Source organism: Nansenia antarctica (assembly GCF_963989245.1).
Source record: "Nansenia antarctica genome assembly, chromosome: 4".
NCBI classification, from domain to species: Eukaryota; Metazoa; Chordata; class Actinopteri; order Argentiniformes; family Microstomatidae; genus Nansenia; species Nansenia antarctica.
This window is the reverse complement of record NC_137689.1, coordinates 45,361,057-45,381,056: the sequence shown is the minus strand read 5'-3', so window position 1 is coordinate 45,381,056 and position 20,000 is coordinate 45,361,057. Positions and strand designations below refer to the sequence as shown.

Genomic DNA, 20,000 nt, shown 5'->3' with positions numbered 1-20,000 from the left:
TGGTTTTTGGTCGGTAGGTCCGGTAACAGACTGGGTTTACATGGGTTCTCCTGACATGATGGTCATAGTAGCAGCATTGGTAACAGACTGGGTTTACATGGGTTCTCCTGACGTGATGATGTCTGTAGCAGCATTGGTAACAGACTGGGTTTACATGGGTTCTCCTGACGTGATGATGACTGTAGCAGCACTGGTAACAGACTAGGTTTACATGGGTTCTCACTTCCAGCGTACGCATGCGCACTCATTCACACATTTCTGTGTGAATGGTGAATCCTTGCATGCTGGTGAATCCTAGCAAATTCTAAAAATAGCTTTCTTTAAAAAATAAATGAATCATAATAATCATAATACGCAAATTGAAGTTTTGAAGTACCCACTCGATAAAACAAACAACAGTTTTACGACCCCTAAACATGCTTTATTTGTCAGCAAAGTAGGCTTGTTTATCCATCTGCTAACAGTAGGGTGTGGGGGTGCAGGGCATGTTTTGTTTTCAAGAAACCAATCAAAGTGACGAAGGAGCGGGATAAACATAAATGTCACAACAATGCCCCACTCAGAAAAAATTACTTAAAAAAAAAAAAGAATTCTGATGAGGCACGAAACATCACATGCCCTCCACCAAAGTCCCACTAGACTAGATGCATTATGGACCAAAACGATAAATGCATACACACAGACACATTATTATTATAAATGTTACTATTCTATTACTGTATTGCTCAATTGTATCTTGCCTGGGGGAGTGGTTGGGGGTGGAGTTAACAAGCTATTGTTCCCACCCATTACCTGCCTGTGAAAGGTGTGAAGTGACAAAGAAAAACTTAATATGGGGATTATCTCTGCTTTGTTATTTCAGATGTACCAATATTCAAATACACATATGTTCTTCAACTTATTTCCGATTTCAATCTATGACATCATCTATGACATAATTTGAAAGATTACAATCTGTCCTTTCAGAACATGTAAATTAAAACTCTGGTTACTGGTTGCACTTTTCACCAGCATCTGTCACATTCATCAACAGTGCTTATATATATATATATATATATATATATATATATATATATATATATATATATATATATATATAAAATATTAAAGTGTTTAACGCCCATATATCTCAACGAAAACCAGACCATACAAAATGTGAAGGAAAGGAAGGAATTGGAGGGAACTATCACTTTCCACTCATCCTTCCACTCACTCAGTAAAAAAGAACCCTTTCTCGTCCTCTGAGAAGGTGGTGTCATCTTCTGATTGGTCACTGAGGAGGTCACATGGGAGGATGGAGGAGGAGTCTGCGATCTCCAGGACCGGGGCGATGCTGGGCCGGCGGCCTGCTCCGTTAACCGTGGGCGGGGCCAGGGTGGAACCAGAGCTGTCAGGTGGGCTGGAGTGCTGGAGATCCATGGCAACTGTACCTGCAGATTATCATACGTTTGGACACACCTTCTCATTCAATGGTTTTCTTTATTATTATTATTATTATTATTTTCTATATTGTAGATTAATACTGAAGACTGAATCAAAACTATGAAGGAACATAGTTCCTAGGAACAAGTGTTGAACAAACCAGAATATGTTTTATATTTTAGATTCTTCAAAGTAGCCACGTTTAGCTTTGATGACAGCTTTGTACACTCAAATAATAACAATAGCTTGGTTTTATATAGTGCCTTTCACAAACCCAAGGACACTTTACAGAATTTACAGACAGAAAGTCAGACAGACAGAACAGAAAAAAACAAAAAACACAGAGACAGCGACAGCAACAGCGACAAAACTAAACTAGGGGCCAAAGGTCTTGGTGAACAGATGAGTTTTGAGGGCTGATTTGAAAGTGTCCAGGGTAGGGGTATTGAGAATCACTGTGGGGAGAGAGTTCCAGAGGGTGGGTGCTGCCACACTGAAGGCTCTGTCCCCGAAAGTCCGTAGGTTGGTGCGGGGGGTGTAAAGCAGACCCATGTCTGAGGACTGTTCCGGGATGGGGTGTGTAACACAGGTAACAAAGCAACAGGCAACATATAGAGTGAAAAAACAGATCTACAGATCTACAATCTGACCAGCATGATGAGCATGTCAGTGTGGCCTTTTACAGCGTACAGAGAGAGCTGAGAGAAAGGCCGCTGTCTCAGGACCCTCTGCTGACTCACCCATACTGGCGATGATGCTGTGGACAGGGAGACGTGAGGGGGTGTCGTACAGCCCTCCGCTGGGCCCCTTCCTCTCCTCCTGGTTGAAGATGAAGGCGGAGTTCTCTTCCTTAGTGATGTTGATGTAGTAGCAGGTGTCAGCGACGGCCATGATGTGGCGTGGCCCGGGGTTCAGCAGGATGCTCTTGTTGTCCTCCCGCTTCACTCCGATCAGACACACACCGCACCTGGACACGCCCAAGCACACACACACGTCAATAACCACACGACCACCGGCAGTACGGTTTATGTGTTTGTGTTTCACTCGAGGTAGCTATGGTTGCAGTTGATGTGGAGGACTGTCATGGGCCTACTCACTTCTTGTGAGCGTGGAAGGCAGCGTAGGTGAAGCTCTTCCCGTCATACTTCCCAAAGAACTTGCTGTCACCCAGCCGGATGTGGTAGACCTCGTTGCCAGAGCAACAGCCGTACATCCTCTGCCAACGCTCCGGAGACTGTTGTCCCTCCCTGGAACGTCGCCACGGCAACACCGTCACACCCCTCATCAACACAACCACATGACCTCCAACCTCTGCCGTATTTTACATTTTTTATGTTCATTAATATGCATTGTCCCTTTACAAATGAAATAAACATAAACCTCACTATATACAACACCATAGCAAGCAACAGTATCTCGCCTTAAATATCACCATAGCAAGCAAAACCATCTCACACATGCTCCCTGTGAGTGACAGCTCCATCTATCAGTGATCCTGCCATTAGCCTACAGTCATTAGCCTACCTCCTATAATTACGCCCTCACAAAGGCCCCTGACTAAGAGGACTGGCCGACAGAACGCCCCTGCACACCCTCAGAGTGGCCAAACAGCTGAAGTGGCTAATTAGGTTACATAAGAAGATGAATTATGATGTATGATTACAGATGAATTATGGCTTTTGACGAAGCCTCACCGATTTCCTTCCAACATCATTCTAATCTTTATGGCAGCATCCATACTAGACGTAATGTATTTCATCTTTATGGCAGCATCCATACTAGATATAATGTATTTCATCTTTATGGCAGCATCCATACTAGATATAATGTATTTCATCTTTATGGCAGCATCCATACTAGATATAATGTATTTTCAACAAACCTTGTGTCGGCGTCAGTCCAATGGAAGAGTCAAGCAAAGCCTTTCCGTAGAAATACATCGCTCCCTGTCTAACGTTATATATCTAACTGTTTTAAGGCTGATCTGAGCATGATAGTGCTGTATTTTGACATACTTCTTATCGCATTTCCCCCCGTTGAGCTGTATAGCTTATTAACTTATTAAAGTGCTCTTATGACACTTAACTCCTCCTACTGTCCCGGCTCACTCCAGGTCTGTTGTGTATAATGGAGAAGCGTTTCTGAAAGTACGATACATATCCGTGCCGTACCGTGCCGTACCGGTCTGGTCAATGGAAAAGCGCCATAAGTAAGGAGGTACCAGTCTGTTTGACGGCTGCACTGTGTTTTCTGATGTTTCTATTTATGATGGTGGTTGCCTGCAGTGCCGAAATCCATTGATATGCTCCACAAGTGTTTTTCCTGTGTTTATTATCATAAGTCTCATGCTGTGAAATGCTGTTTCTATTGTAGGGCAGTCGTCGTAGAGAACACTTTCTTCTAAAATTCAAATTTCCATTGGGAGACCATGGCTGCACAACACACACTGGCTTCAACTGGACAGAACCTGTTTCCGTCCTGCTGTGAACGTGTGTGTGATCTGTCTTGGTTACACAATTACCAGTCAAATGTTTCCATTTATGGGGAAGTGTGTCCAAACGTTTGACTGCTACTGTAGCTCTGTATCAAAACAATGCTATTACGTCTCTTTGACTGTTCCGTCTGCATGATCCATAAATCTATCCCCTACCTCTAAACATGGAGGGACAGCGCGTAGCTTCAGTTCTGCACTTCAACAAGAGGACTCAGCGGATTCAACACTTACTGTCCACGGGAGGTGTGAACCAGGAGGGTGACCAGTGTCGAGGTGGCCGGACACACACAGTTCAGAGCCAGCATGGCGTACTTGAACTCCTCCTCACACACCACATGATCTAAAGGAGGAAACAAGACGGGGAGTTCAGAGCCAAAATGGCTGACTTTAACATGGACCAGGAGCGGCATGTGTGAGGCGGCATTTCAAATGGATTCTGAAGTTAAGAAGGCATCTTAGAGGACAGAGTTGGGAAGATCTCACCAGCGAATTTCACATGAAACTTGTTCTCAGGCTTGAGGATCTGGACGTAGAGGGGGCAGTTTGGGGCAAAGTCCTTCACTGCCCAGGCCCTTAGGATGGTCTGATGGTCCTGGACAGGAACAACCGATTATTATACTATATATCACTTATTATACTATATATCACTCGTTTTCACTAACATACTGTATCATTAGTCACTTCTTATCAATAACTGACTATCAGAGCCAGATCAATGGCAGAGCAAGACTTGAGTAATAATTATTGATCTGTTTTGTGCTTCTTACTGCAGCCGTGCGATCCACCTCATTCCGACTGCTCAGAATAAAACAAGCCTCCGCGTCGTCCATCCTGCAGGGATGCAAATGATCCAGTCAGACAGGAGCGACATGTCATTGGCTCCATCACAGTGCCTCAGACAGACAGACAGACAGACAGACAGATGAGGGTCTCAGAGCTAGACAGACAGACAGACAGACAGACAGACAGACAGACAGACAGAAAGATGAGGGTGTCAGAGACAGACAGACAGATGAGTGTCTCAGAGCTAGACAGACAGACAGACAGACAGACGTCCCACAGACATGCAGATATGGTCAGCTTGATTATGGAGCTCTTCCCGAATTTGCATAGAGCGAAAAGGTTGAGAGGAGAGGAGAGGAGAGGAGAGGAGAGGAGGGGAGAGGAGAGGAGAGGAGAGAAGATGAGAGAAGATGAGAGGAGGGGAGAGGAGAGGAGAGGAGAGGAGAGGAGAGGAGGGGAGAGTGTGTGGGAGGTTTGTCACTGAGCCAGAGGAGCGGTGATAAGTCCAATACACACCCACTCAAACAGTACTTTTCTATTCCCGGACAGAGCTGTTTTCAAAAGATATGAGCTTGCTTTACCAAAAGCCCAGGCAGCAATGCATTACAATGGTCTATCATCCTATATTCAATCTACATTACAATGGTCTATCATCCTATACCCAATCTACATTACAATGCTCTATCATCCTATACTCAATCAAACAGGTTATTTATCATCCCAGGACTTGGGCCCAATCCCGATTCCCTTTTCTACCCCTACGGCTCGTTTTCGAGAGCCACTCACTTTTGAGCCAAGGCCTCGGAACAGAGCCACAAGCCATAGTGGTTGAAATCTTTCCCTATGAAATGAGACAACCCTTCAAGACCCTGATACGTCATCAGTAGTATCATAGAGAAGCATTCACAACTTACGTTTTACGCTATCAATCGATCAAACAAGTCATCAAATAAAAAAGAACAATGCTTCATTATCAGACCATGACAGAATAACAGCGCTCTAACCTGTATGAAACCTGTGCTCCTATCCTGCCAGTCTGCCCTGATATAGGACAACAGTGCAACAACTTCGCGGCTGAACTTTAGTTAAATTTACGGCGTCATATGCCATCATAGGGAAACATGGAAAAATGCATGACTTACATGGAGCGCAGATTTATTTGTATTATTTATTATTTAAATTTTTATTTAAAAATCCCGCTCACTGCTCTCAATCAAAAATGGCACATCCATCAATAATATTACATAATAACAACTGCTCAGATAAGTTTGCGGGTTGTTTTGGTTTAATAAGTCCCGCTATACAACTATAGCGTCATATGCCATCAAGGGGGGGAAATGCGATAGAACTAGGTCAAAATGCATGCCTATCATGCACAAATCAGCCTAACGTTAGATAGATAACTTAACATTAAATATGTCTACCATCAGCCGCTGTAAAACGCCACAGGTAATAATTAATTTCTAAATAAACATGATTTTCCATCTCTGAAATGTGAATCGTGCACCGATGAATGTCAGCCATAACATAAGTCTAATGGAAGTGCCCAGGTACCAGTCCTCTACTGCTAAACCCGAGCACGCTGGACTGTGGAACTTTTTATCTTAAGCATAGGCACAGCACATCTGCATAACAGCGATTTATTAATGATTGTTGTAAAGAAAAGGTCTATAATGCATTGAAATTACATTAGTAGGTGTCATGACATGACTGTCATGCACAAATCAGCCTGTAACGTTAGACACAGCACCTCAGCTTAGCGGCAGTCTATTACCTCAGTCTACTACCTCAGTCTACTACCTCAGTCTACTACCTCAGTCTACTACCTCAGTCTATTACCTCAGTCTCCTACCTCAGTCTATTACCTCAGTCTACTACCTCAGTCTACTACCTCAGTCTACTACCTCAGTCTACTACCTCAGTCTACTACCTCAGTCTACTACCTCAGTCTACTACCTCAGTCTCCTACCTCAGTCTACTACCTCAGTCTACTACCTCAGTCTACTACCTCAGTCTACTACCTCAGTCTACTACCTCAGTCTACTACCTCAGTCTACTACCTCAGTCTACTACCTCAGTCTATTACCTCCTCCTACCTCAGTCTACTACCTCAATCTACCTCAGTCTACTACCTCAGTCTACTACCTCAATCTACCTCAGTCTACTACCTCAGTCTACTACCTCAGTCTACTACCTCAGTCTACTACCTCAGTCTCCTACCTCAGTCTACTACCTCAGTCTCCTACCTCAGTCTACTACCTCAGTCTACTACCTCAGTCTACTACCTCCTCCTACCTCAGTCTACTACCTCAGTCTACTACCTCAGTCTACTACCTCAGTCTACTACCTCAGTCTACTACCTCAGTCTACTACCTCAGTCTACTACCTCAGTCTACTACCTCAGTCTACTACCTCAGTCTACTACCTCCTCCTACCTCAGTCTACTACCTCAGTCTATTACCTCCTCCTACCTCAGTCTACTACCTCAGTCTACTACCTCAGTCTACTACCTCAGTCTACTACCTCAGTCTATTACCTCAGTCTACTACCTCAGTCTATTACCTCAGTCTACTACCTCAGTCTACTACCTCAGTCTACTACCTCAGTCTACTACCTCAGTCTACTACCTCAGTCTACTACCTCAGTCTACTACCTCAGTCTATTACCTCAGTCTACTACCTCAGTCTATTACCTCAGTCTACTACCTCAGTCTACTACCTCAGTCTATTACCTCAGTCTACTACCTCAGTCTACTACCTCAGTCTACTACCTCAGTCTACTACCTCAGTCTACTACCTCAGTCTCCTACCTCAGTCTACTACCTCAGTCTACTACCTCAGTCTACTACCTCCTCCTACCTCAGTCTCCTACCTCAGTCTACTACCTCAGTCTACTACCTCAGTCTACTACCTCAGTCTACTACCTCCTCCTACCTCAGTCTACTACCTCCTCCTACCTCAGTCTACTACCTCAGTCTACTACCTCAGTCTACTACCTCAGTCTCCTACCTCAGTCTACTACCTCAGTCTACTACCTCAGTCTACTACCTCAGTCTACTACCTCAGTCTACTACCTCAGTCTACTACCTCAGTCTACTACCTCAGTCTATTACCTCAGTCTCCTACCTCAGTCTACTACCTCAGTCTACTACCTCAGTCTACAACCTCAGTCTATTACCTCAGTCTACTACCTCAGTCTACTACCTCAGTCTACTACCTCAGTCTACTACCTCAGTCTACTACCTCAGTCTCCTACCTCAGTCTACTACCTCAGTCTACTACCTCAGTCTACTACCTCCTCCTACCTCAGTCTACTACCTCAGTCTATTACCTCAGTCTACTACCTCAGTCTACTACCTCAGTCTACTACCTCAGTCTACTACCTCAGTCTACTACCTCAGTCTACTACCTCAGTCTACTACCTCCTCCTACCTGAGTCTACTACCTCAGTCTACTATCTCAGTCTACTACCTCAGTCTATTACCTCAGTCTACTACCTCAGTCTACTACCTCAGTCTACTACCTCAGTCTACTACCTCAGTCTACTACCTCAGTCTACTACCTCAGTCTACTACCTCAGTCTACTACCTCAGTCTATTACCTCAGTCTACTACCTCAGTCTACTACCTCAGTCTACTACCTCAGTCTATTACCTCAGTCTACTACCTCAGTCTGACTACCTCAGTCTACTACCTCAATCTACTACCTCAGTCTACTACCTCCTACTACCTCAGTCTACTACCTCAGTCTACTACCTCAGTCTACTACCTCAGTCTACTACCTCAGTCTACTACCTCAGTCTCCTACCTCAGTCTACTACCTCAGTCTACTACCTCAGTCTACTACCTCAGTCTACTACCTCAGTCTACTACCTCAGTCTATCTCAGTCTACTACCTCAGTCTACTACCTCAGTCTCCTACCTCAGTCTATCTCAGTCTACTACCTCAGTCTACTACCTCAGTCTACTACCTCAGTCTACTACCTCAGTCTCCTACCTCAGTCTACTTGTTCTGAAGGCCCAGAGTAAGAATTAGAATTAGTTAAAATAGGAGTCAGTTATATTTATTATTAGTAGTAATAATAATAATTTAGCAGACACTTTTATCCAAAGCTAAGTGCCTTACCCAAGGGCACACTAGTAGTGGTGTGGCTTCAGGCGGGATTTGAACTCACAACCTTCCGATCCCAAGTCCAACTCGCTATCCACTAGACCACCACTACCCCAATGTAGTTCACCCCACTCCCACCCCTTCAGGTTCTCAAGTTTGTTATTTTCTAATTATGCCACTCGTTTGAGTGCTGTGTGTGTTCTGTTGTGAGACGTTGCCGTTTTTGTGTTGCTGGATAATTGTGCGAGTTTTGGTGAACGCACCCTAGAATGTTCACGCGACGAAATGTTTGGTTCTCCTAACGGTGCGAGTCAGTTGGTGGTTTTGTAACGGAGAGGAGGCTTGCCTTTCGGGACTCATGAGTGGCTAGGATAGAGACATTTATCACCTACTTATATATAAGCTAAATCATAAACCTCTAGTCAGGGTTCGAGTTATGTGGGAGCCAATGGGAGCTGAGCTCCCATAAGGAAGGTCTGAGCTCCCATGAAAGCAGTAAAATCATACATCTGTGGGGGTCGCTAATAATACATTACCACAACCATTATTTGATCAAAAATGTCAATGTAATGAGTATTATTTATATTTATTTATATGATAAATATTCTAAAATAAACACGTTTTCCAAAAGAACTACGCGCACCAGCATTAATCTCCTGTGAATGACAGTATGCCTTTGACTGCCTGCACTTTACCACCAAGACACTATGGGGCGCAGTAGAATATTGTGCAACAGCAGAATATGATCGTTGAGAGCTTGCGAACGTGATTATTGAGAAGAAAACATTCGGTAGCTAGCTATCATGCCGTCCCAAAAAAGGCCACTGCTGCCGACCGAGTCGACAAGCCTGGAAAGTTTCGGGTTTTCAACCAAGAAACCAAACTTGAATTCAGCTGCACCTGTTATGACACCCAACGTTGAAACTGTTGAAATAGCAGAGCTCAAACAAAAGCAAGTGCTTCCGAAGAAAGTAGCAGAACTCACCTCCAGTATGTATAAGGAGACAGCTAGTTCGTTCAGGGCAGCCTATACTGTCGCTAAAGAAAGGATGCAGATCATGCTATGCTATCTATAACTATACATTTGGATATAAAGCAAGGAGAAAAAATATGGAGATTAAACAATTCACTTCTCCAAGATAAGATCTTTGTTGAAAAAATCAATAAAGCCATAAAAGAATACGTAGAGATAAATGACAATGGAGATACTAATCCAACTATTATATGGGAGGGCCTTAAAGCGGTACTACGAGGACAGATAATATCATATTGTGCATGGAAGAAAAGACAAACACAACAAAAACAGAAAATGCTTGAACAACAAATACAACACTTGGAAGACAAATTAAAAAATACAAATGAAATAATAGTAAAAAATGAATTAAAAAAGAAGTATAAGGAGTTGGATAAAATTCGTACAGAGGAAGTGGAGAAATTAATGACATACACCAAACAGAAATATTACGATGGAGGACCTAAGTCTTTAAAACTCCTAGCATATCGACTTAAGACACAGACTAAAAAAGCACACATTTCGAAATTGAAGACTGTAGAAGGCTCTGGAACAATAACGGAAAAGGATAAAATAGCTGAAGAATTCGTAAAATATTATGAGAACCTTTATAAAAACACAGGAAATATTGACCTGGGACTAATGAAACATTTCTTACATAAGTTAAACTTAAAGCAGGTAACAAGATCAAAAAATGAACAGCTCATTAAGGACATCACAGTAAATGAAATACAACAACAAATAAATAATCTTAAAATGGGGAAAACACCAGGTGATGATGGATATACTAATGGATTTTATAAAACTTTTCAAAAACAATTGATACCACTACTTTTACAAGCATATAAGTTTGTATTACAAACGGGAAATTGGGCAACTACTTGGAACTCATCTATAATAACGGTTATACATAAAGAAGGTAAGGACGCTACTGAATGTTCGTCTTACAGGCCAATACGGACCATAAAATAGTAACAGCCATTATTGCCAATAGGTTAAAGGACATCGTGCCAGATATAATAGACAGCGACCAATGTGGTTTTATACCAGGTAGGCTGTTGTCAGATAATAAGGAGGACGTTAAATATAATGGACTACGCACAAAACAATGGTGCAAACCTTCTACTCTTAACACTGGATGCAGAAAAAGCATTTGACAGAGTGCTATGGCCATTCATGTTTGAAATTGTAAGAAGCTTTGGATTTCATGAGAATTTTAATAAATGGCTTCAAGGAATGTATAAAAATCCATTGTCAAGAGTAAAAGTAAATGGCACAATATCCAGAAGATTTCCAATCTATAAAGGTACAAGACAAGGAGACCCACTCTCAGCAGTTATATTTGCTATATGCATGGAAGGACTAGCAGAAAGTATAAGGAAAAATAATACCATCAAAGGCATAACGATAAAAGAGGAACAGCATAAACTGGCATTATATGCAGATGACGTGGTTGTTTATTTAACATCACCAGCCCAATCCTTACCAAGCCTAATGGAAGCAATTACAGAATATAGTAAACACTCTGGTTATAAACTAAATGAAAGTAAGTGTGAAGTATTAACAATTGGAGAACAGATAGATTCGGAAATTAAGGAAAAATACAAGTTGAAATGGGATGCAAAGAAAATCAAATATTTAGGAATCTACCTCACTGGAGATATAACAACATTATACACCGACAATTATCAAGCCCTTGAAAATAAAATACGAGAAGATCTTAATAGATGGAAGATAACACCTAAATCCTTAATGAGTAGAGTAGAAAGCGTCAAAATGATGATCCTCCCACAGTTTCTGTTTTTATTTCAAACATTACCAGTTCCCATTCCACATCGTAGCTTAAAAAAATGGAATACAATGCTCTCAAATTTCATTTGGAACTACAAAAGTAAACGGAAAAAACTTAGTATACTAACTCAAACCAGAGAAAAAGGAGGGTTTAATTTCCCTGATCTAAAGTCCTATTTCCATGCAACTCAAATAGATACAATAATGAAATGGATGAATAACTCGGTTCAAACCAAATGGAAAGACATAGAAAAACAAGTAATATCAATATCAATAGGAACACTACCTTTTCTGAGTCTAAAGGATATTCAAAAATATAGTGGAAATAACAGATGCATAGAAAATACCCTCAAAAATTGGAAAACTATTCGTAAAATGTATAAATGTGATGACAAATGTATTTATTTGAGAGAGATAGCCAGTGACCCAGACTTTTTACCTAATAAAACAGACAAAATATTAGAAGAATGGGCTAGGAAGGGACTACAGGTGTACTCACAGATGATTACAAATGACATGATAGACTCATTTGAAACCTTAGTTAATAAATGTAATATAAGTAATAGCCATTTCTTTAAGTACTTACAAATTAGAAGCTACCTTATAACACAGCAGAGGAGACAGGAACAAAGATCACATATACTAATGGAATATCTGAGCAAAAATAGAAACAGTGAAAATACAAAAATCTCAAAACTTTACAAAATCATGCAAGAAATCAAGATACAAGAAGATAACACTAAAGAAAAATGGGAAAATGAATTAGCAATAACAATTACGGATGACGATTGGAAAGAAGCATGCAAAAGAATATTTAAGACAACACAATCAAAATTCTGGAAAGAATTTGCTTGGAAAATAAATATGAAGATCTTCCTAACACCGAAAATGTTGTCAAAATATAGGCCAACAGGCAATGCAGAATGCTGGAGGAAATGTACGGAACGAGAAGCCAATCACACACACATTTTCTATACATGCCCTAAATTGAAAAGGTTTTGGGAGGCAGTTCAAGTAAAAATAAAAAATACATTTACCTTACAAAATCCTATACATCTAGTCAATATTATACTCGGTCTTATTCCATTAGATATATACAGAGAGGGAGATAAATATTTGTACACTATATTACGTATCGCGGCTTTAAAGCAAATCACACGTAAATGGTTGGACTTAAACCCACCATCTGTTAATAATTGGAAAAAAACTGTTGAAGAGATAAAAGAAATGGAAAGAATTACTTGTAAAGTGGGAGGCCGTGAAGAGCAATTCACTATGAACTGGAGTAAATGGACCGAATGAATGAGTAGGAAGGAAGCCCCCCCCCCCCCCTCCCCGATCCCACCCCTCCCACCCCCCTCCCCTTGTCTCTTACTTTTCTATTTCTATCCCTATAATTTCTCTCTTCTTTTTCTATATTTTCTCTCTAGTTTCTATTCTTTATTTTTTATTTCTTGTTCTCTTTATAAAAAATAAAAAAACAAACAAAAATGATGCAGGATGAACTTAAACAAGTGAAGAAAACTTGTAAAGTGTATGAAATGAACTTATGAAATGTAATGTACAGTCCTGCAATAAAGTATAAAAAAAGAAAAAAAAAAAGAAAGGATGCCTTATACAAAACTGAATCCAATTATGAAACTTAATGAGATGAATAGCACGACAGTTGGCCCCTGCTCACCGATCCGATCATTCATGTGCCCAGATTGTAGAGCACATTGCACAAGAGATGAAACAAATTCATTTCTAATGTCAAATCACTTGATTCCCGTAGTAGCATAACATTAGATGAAAGCACAATTCATGGACGAGCATACATGATTATTTATGTCAGGTGCGATGTCACTGGAAATGGAGATGTGGACAAAATTTCCACATTCCAAACAAAATTATTGGCCGAGATTCCCGTAACTATCGCGTATAGCTGTTGTTTCATGTGGTGGTGTTGATGTGGTGAAATGTGTAGCCTATGGCTAATTAAAACTTGTAAGTCCCATCGCTGTGTGGGCATGATTCGCGCGCGTGCATGAGAACATTCGCACTGTTATTTTGGAGACCCCCACAAAGCTCAGCTTATAACTCGAACCCTGCCTCTAGTAAACCGAAGTTAAAGGTTGCTGTTGTGTGGATATTTCTGAAGTGAACAAAGAACTAGGAGCGTGGGATGCGGCTAGCGAACAACGCTAGCCATCTCCACTCCAATTCATCGTGAGTCTGACGTGCCCGTCCAGTCCTGAGTCGGGATATTCAGAAGACGATCCATCTGTCTACTAGCTACCTCTACGGAGTTTCCACTGAACTTTCCACCTCTCCCTCCATCCATCACCATCACCACACGTGCTACAACCCGGGCTACTGGTACCATTAGATAGGCTAGATATATTTCAATGTTAAATGTCAATCCTTTCAATGTTATATGTATGTGCATTTGTGTATGTTATCTGTATATATTAAATGTTGTGATTGTTCCATATTTGATACCTGTCTCCCCCCCCTCAGTTATTTAGTCAGTGTACACCATTTAAATCCAATTTAGTATAGAGTGTTAGTGTTAAATTAGTGCCACTAAGGTTATAATAGTCCACGGGTGTGTATCCCCCCGATACACTACTACCTCAGTCCTACTACCTCAGTCTACTACCTCAGTCTACTACCTCAGTCCTACTGGTCTCAGATCACCAATGGGGTCATACAGAGCAGTGAGAGAGAATGGCAACATAACATAAGCCTAGCTTTGTCAGCTGGGGAAAACAGAGAGAGAGAGAGGGGATAATACAAAACACCAGACAAACAATTAAAAACTTGCCAAATTGTATGATGTGGAATGGATTATGTGTCCCTGATTAGAGTGTAAAGCTATTGGGATTGGCTCATGCGTCTGAGGTTCTGATTGGACATGTTTTTGGACACTCACTTGGCCCTCATCAGGTCCTGGTCCTTGAGAACAGATCCCTGCAGGTAGATCACCCTTTGGGACCACAGCGGGATCTGCAGGATCCTCCGCACCTGGAGATCCATCTCACTGGGACAGAGGATCACCACGTAGTAATCCTACCAGATCACATGACAGGACAGATCACTATGTCGTTAAGCCGAGAGGATCACATGACAGAACAGATCACTATGTTGTTAAGCCTAGAGGATCACATGACAGAACAGATCACTATGTCGTTAAGCCTAGAGGATCATAGCATTGCAGTTGGTTGGTTGTTGTGAACAATGTAGTCTGATTCCAGGTGAGGTGAAAGGAGGAAAATGTACCTGTGTGTTTTTATTGTGTCCACACTGTGTCAACAACAAGGATATGTGTGTTGACAACCTGTATTGTCCTTGTGTGTGTTTCTGTGCCTGTGTATTGTGTTTCACCTGCAGTCTGGGGTGGGCGTAGAACTCGTTGAGGAAGTCCATGAGCAGGTCTATCTTCAGCGTGCTCACACACAGCACCACATGCTTCTCTGTCTGGGCGCGGTGGCGGCTGTAGTTCCCGCCAGACTTCTGTCTCTCCATCCACAGGTAGATGAGCTCCTCAAACTGGGAGATACCATCTGATTTACTAGTCTGATTTACTACTGTCCATTGTTGTGGAGATAGATGCAAAAAGCATTTCACTTATGTACATGACTAATAACATTTGATTTGGTTACTGAGACTCCAATGGGTGAAATAGTCACATCTCAATCCTCTGAGCAGTGTAACTCAACTACTCTGCTGTAAAGGCTCAGGTCTACTGTTCTCTGTCTTAACCCTCTGCTTTAAAGGCTCAGGTCTACTGTTCTCTGTCTTAACCCTCTGCTGTAAAGGCTCAGGTCTACTGTTCTCTGTCTTAACCCTCTGCTTTAAAGGCTCAGCCACCTACTGTTCAGTCTTGGACTCATAGCCAGTAGACAGTGAAACAATGAAATTGTTTCTGAGCATGAGAACCTGCCAACCCAACATTAAGTAATGGCACAGTAATGGCACAACACATACTGCATGTTCAGTATGTGTTGTACTGGCCTCCTACCTGTAGGGGCAGCACCACCAGAGCCACACAGATCATGATGACCACCAGCAGCTGGGAGGGCCATATACGGGGTGTGACATCGCCAAAGCCCACGGTGGAGAAGGTGACGATGCAGAAATAGAAGGATTTGAAGAGGGAGAGGTTCTTCCCTGCTCGCTCCAAGTGTTGGATCCCACATGTCCTATCAGGAAGTAAAACAAACAAGAGTTTTAGTTCATCCTTATTGAGGCATGGCTGATTTTATTTGACTTTTATCTTTTTTAATCAGACTCCCCACAAGTTTTGCAGAGACAAAGGTGACCGCTGGGCTTACCCAGTGAAGACCAGGCAGAGCAAGGTGCAGATGAGGATGAGGACCTGGTTGAACATGGCTGAGTGTGTCCTCTGGATGGCTCTGTGGAGATCATTCTACGGAGATCAAAACAGGCTGCTGAGAAGTACAAGTACCCTAACACTAGCTGTGTCCGACTGGGTGAACGTCATCCTTTCTACTCACGATCATGCTCTCCAGGGCACACTTGGCCAGCCAGCAGTTCAGAAACACGGGGATGAAGATGTTCCTTATCGGTGGCCAGAAGATCTGAGGAGATCAGTCAAACAGTCACTAACGCTGTAACTGTGGGCAGGAATTAGGAAAGGATGCAGAGAAAAGATCTCACCATGTCTTTGAGACAAGTGTCTTACCGTGATGATGAAGGGAACAGTGTTGAGCATCTCCAGGAGAAACGACACCTGGAATATCTGCTCCCAAATATTTCCCTGAGATTAAACAAACACACTCTCTTTTATCAACGGCTGACAGATCATGTCTGCACACCAAACCACTCTTAAAGCAGGACTAACTAAATAGAAATCCATACAATCTGTCATTGTTGCAATTAAGCCTGTAGGAGCCATTTTAGTCCTACATGTTATTTATGTTAATCTTCTAATATTAATTTTGAATTATTGATTTATGATATTGATTGCTTTAATTTAATTATGACAATATTTGCTTCTAGTCTATATTCCCTATGTTATGTTATGTAGATGTTCCTTGTGGTCATTCCCCCCTGGTGGTTGAGATGAATGAATATTGGGGATATAAAGGAACAGGAAGGGGATTGTTAATTGGGAGCAAACAAGTTTCATCGACAGTTTTGTGGACAGCCATAGACTTTAGACTTTGCTGACAAGATCGTTAATGATGGACTATGCTGATGGAGATATATTTATTTTAAGTAAATAAAGGAACGTGTTTATTTTTATACACACGTCACTCTGCCTTTTTTGGAAACTGTTTGTTGGAACCTACGACTCACCCAATGTAGAGACTATTTGGATTGTTAAGAAGCCTCTACAAAGCCAATTAATCCTTCAACCTCATAATGACTTATGATGAAAGAAGGACTTGTGCTAATTATGCTAATTGTGTATTATTAATGTCTGTAAGACTGTGAGTGACATAAAAGTGACTTGCCACTGCTGTTGCAGTACCCCCGCAATACCGTCACTCAAACAAAGTACCTTTAAAACACCTAACCTACTTACCTAGGACCTTCCGACATACTGTTGTGCATGAATGTATTCATACTGAGTCTGAAGTGCTTTGTTGTATGTGAGCATTCACAGTCTTACCTTGTAGCTCAGATACATCAGTAGCATGGCCTCCAGGAAACTGATCATGGCCACAATCACCTGAAACACAGCAGACACTCATGACTTCACCTGAAACACAGCAGGAGCTTGTCTCCTGTGTTGTCCTGGACACACGTATGGTTAGACTACAGTCATGTGTAGCTTTGAAACTGTTCAATTGGTTGTTTTGTTATTACTCTATTCTCATTGTTCCTATGTGCATTAATGTGATGTTGTGCGCTATATAAAGGCTCTGTTAATACAGCATGACATCATCGTGACCAGGTTCTCCCATTTAATGTCTAATGTTCTTATCGATGCTATTTTTCAGGTTTTCTGCTCAAAATCACATGCCCACAGTGAATATAGGGCCTTCATAATGATCTTGGTATCAAATGAAAGCTAACACCTGTGGGTGTAAAATATATGTTACTGTGTCAGAGTAAATAGACCTAGAACATTGTGAAAAATCTCAAATTCACTCTCCGCCTAAAAAAACAACAGCTTTTAGAGTGAATATCGGCTTGGAAACCTGACCTTATAGCCCAAATCATCTAGGAATCAGTACTCCAGGGTCTGATGAGTACTTGTGCCAAATTAGATGCTAGTAATGTGAGCCAATGCAACTTTGTACCTGTTTTAGTACAGGTATGTTTAGGCGGACAACCAAATTGTGCCATTTGGAGATATTTTGGCACCATCAGTGTATCAGACTTTCTCATGTATCAAGACTGTAAAATGTATTATATTTCATTGACATATCACTATAGGTATAAATTGCATCCAAATCCAACTGTTTAGACTCTGTTTCCATCCAGCAGGGCCCTCCTGCGCGGTTTTCTGTGTGCTCCTATTGCGCAACGGCCTCGTTTTCACACCAGCTTTGTGACGCGACGGTTACGCAGTGAATTTTCTGCCGAACCCATTGGTCAAAATGTCATGATTGACCACTCATTTGAAGCGTCAGAGACAATAGAATCGAGCAGAGGCGGAAAAAATTACTTTCGAGGACCAATGATATGGAAATTCAGGGGGTTGAAACCAAGCATGCTTGGTTTTCCTATGTGACGTGGCTGTAAACAAGGGCTTGTGACTTGCACTGTGTTTACCGGGCGATGAAAAAAACGATATGGACGTTTAGAATGGAATCTAATGAATCGTTTGCGATTATTGATAAAGGTAAGCTCTTTATATCTGTTATAGTAAACATAGACCCGAGTATAGCCCCCTCGTTGGGGCTGTGGATAAGAACGTGTGAACAACCAGTCAGCTTCAGATACTGGCCTGAGTGTAAACTCCTCGCAATCCAATTTGTCCTAACTTGAGGGCATGGTAAAAATGACATTTTGGGCATTCTTAATTGAATTTAGGATCCAATATGATCGATCCGTCTGTCACGATCTGTCTATGATCGATCGATCTGTCTGTCTGTCATCTGTCTGTCACACAGGGATGAGCAAAACATTATCAGTCATTACAAGAGGGGCCAGAGCCTATCTATCTATCTATCTATATATCTAGTACCTAGAATCTATCTATCTATCTATTGACCAATCGATCGATCTATCTATCTAGCTTAGCTATCTAACTTATACCTAGTATCTATCTATCTATCTATCTATCTATCTATCTATCTATCTATCTATCTGTCTATCTATCTATCTGTCTATCTGTCTATAGACCGATCGATCTATCCATCTACATAATTAATCATATCAATATATTTTGGAGTCAGATATAAAGCCAATAAAGAACAAGAATGGATCTGGCATTGTGCAAAATCCTGTTCTCCAAGACAGACTGCTAGTTATTGTACAGTGTGTGTACAGTGCGCGGCAGGCATCTCCCTCTGCACTCACCTGGATGGCCCACACTGGCACCTTCCTGTCCACCCAGAAGATCAAATCCCTGTGAGTCAGAACAAACAGCAAGTTTGTCAATCACACACACACACGCACACGCACACGCACATGCACACACACACACACACACACACACACACACACACACACACACTCAAAGATAGACACACATACACACACACGCACACACACACACACACACACACACACACTCAAAGATAGACACACACACACACACAAAGACAGACAGACAGACACCCAGTGTGGGACATTGACAGAGTCATTCTAGGTCAGTGATGAAGGTTCTGAGAGGAAGTGGTAAGTAATCAAATAAAGGCCACATCAACAACAATCACTCCCATGGACCAGATCAATGACCCTCCCTCCATGTCCTTCTACACGGGCAGACAGTCCATCCCTCTCACCAGTTGATCTCACTAGGCTGGGATGAACCGTTCCCATGGCACTCCACACTGCAGGGGGCAAAGACGGGGGGAGGAGAGGAGGGAGGAGGTCAATATATCACTGACAAGCAAATGTGACACGCTCTAATGCTTTGGTCCGCATGTCGGCAACCAATCAAAATGTTCGGACTTTTCTTTTGAAACACAGAACTACGTTTCAACGTTGTTCGTTCGTTCAACACAAACTCGCTAGTTGAGCCAAAATACTGCAACGCAATGGATTGGGTGAGTAATCCCCCACTGCTACCTAGTTAACTAGAACACTACTTTACGTTGTTAGCAGACTGTTAGCGATGTGTCATTTCAACAACGTGGAAATGTATTCACACATGTCTTTTCGAAAGAAAAGTCTGATCATTACATCGGATCCCGATATGCGGACCAAAGCATTAGAACATGACACATAATCCCATCACACACACACGCACAAGGAAAAGAGAGAG

At 41.9% G+C, this 20,000-nt stretch overlaps 1 protein-coding gene across 1 annotated transcript in view; it reads right to left on the bottom strand.

Moving 5' to 3' along the window:
• kcnt1a (potassium sodium-activated channel subfamily T member 1a) overlaps nucleotides 1-20,000 on the bottom strand; it is a gene marked incomplete at both ends in the record, with an annotated part of 37,582 nt that overhangs the window by 6,381 nt on the left and 11,201 nt on the right. The window contains 15 exon segments of the mRNA XM_080529371.1: nucleotides 1,214-1,430; nucleotides 2,163-2,389; nucleotides 2,520-2,669; nucleotides 4,148-4,256; nucleotides 4,400-4,508; nucleotides 4,684-4,747; nucleotides 14,526-14,662; nucleotides 14,978-15,142; nucleotides 15,615-15,795; nucleotides 15,928-16,022; nucleotides 16,111-16,194; nucleotides 16,299-16,373; nucleotides 17,232-17,291; nucleotides 19,091-19,139; nucleotides 19,519-19,566. Coding sequence (XP_080385497.1) covers nucleotides 1,214-1,430; nucleotides 2,163-2,389; nucleotides 2,520-2,669; nucleotides 4,148-4,256; nucleotides 4,400-4,508; nucleotides 4,684-4,747; nucleotides 14,526-14,662; nucleotides 14,978-15,142; nucleotides 15,615-15,795; nucleotides 15,928-16,022; nucleotides 16,111-16,194; nucleotides 16,299-16,373; nucleotides 17,232-17,291; nucleotides 19,091-19,139; nucleotides 19,519-19,566 — 1,770 coding nt within the window.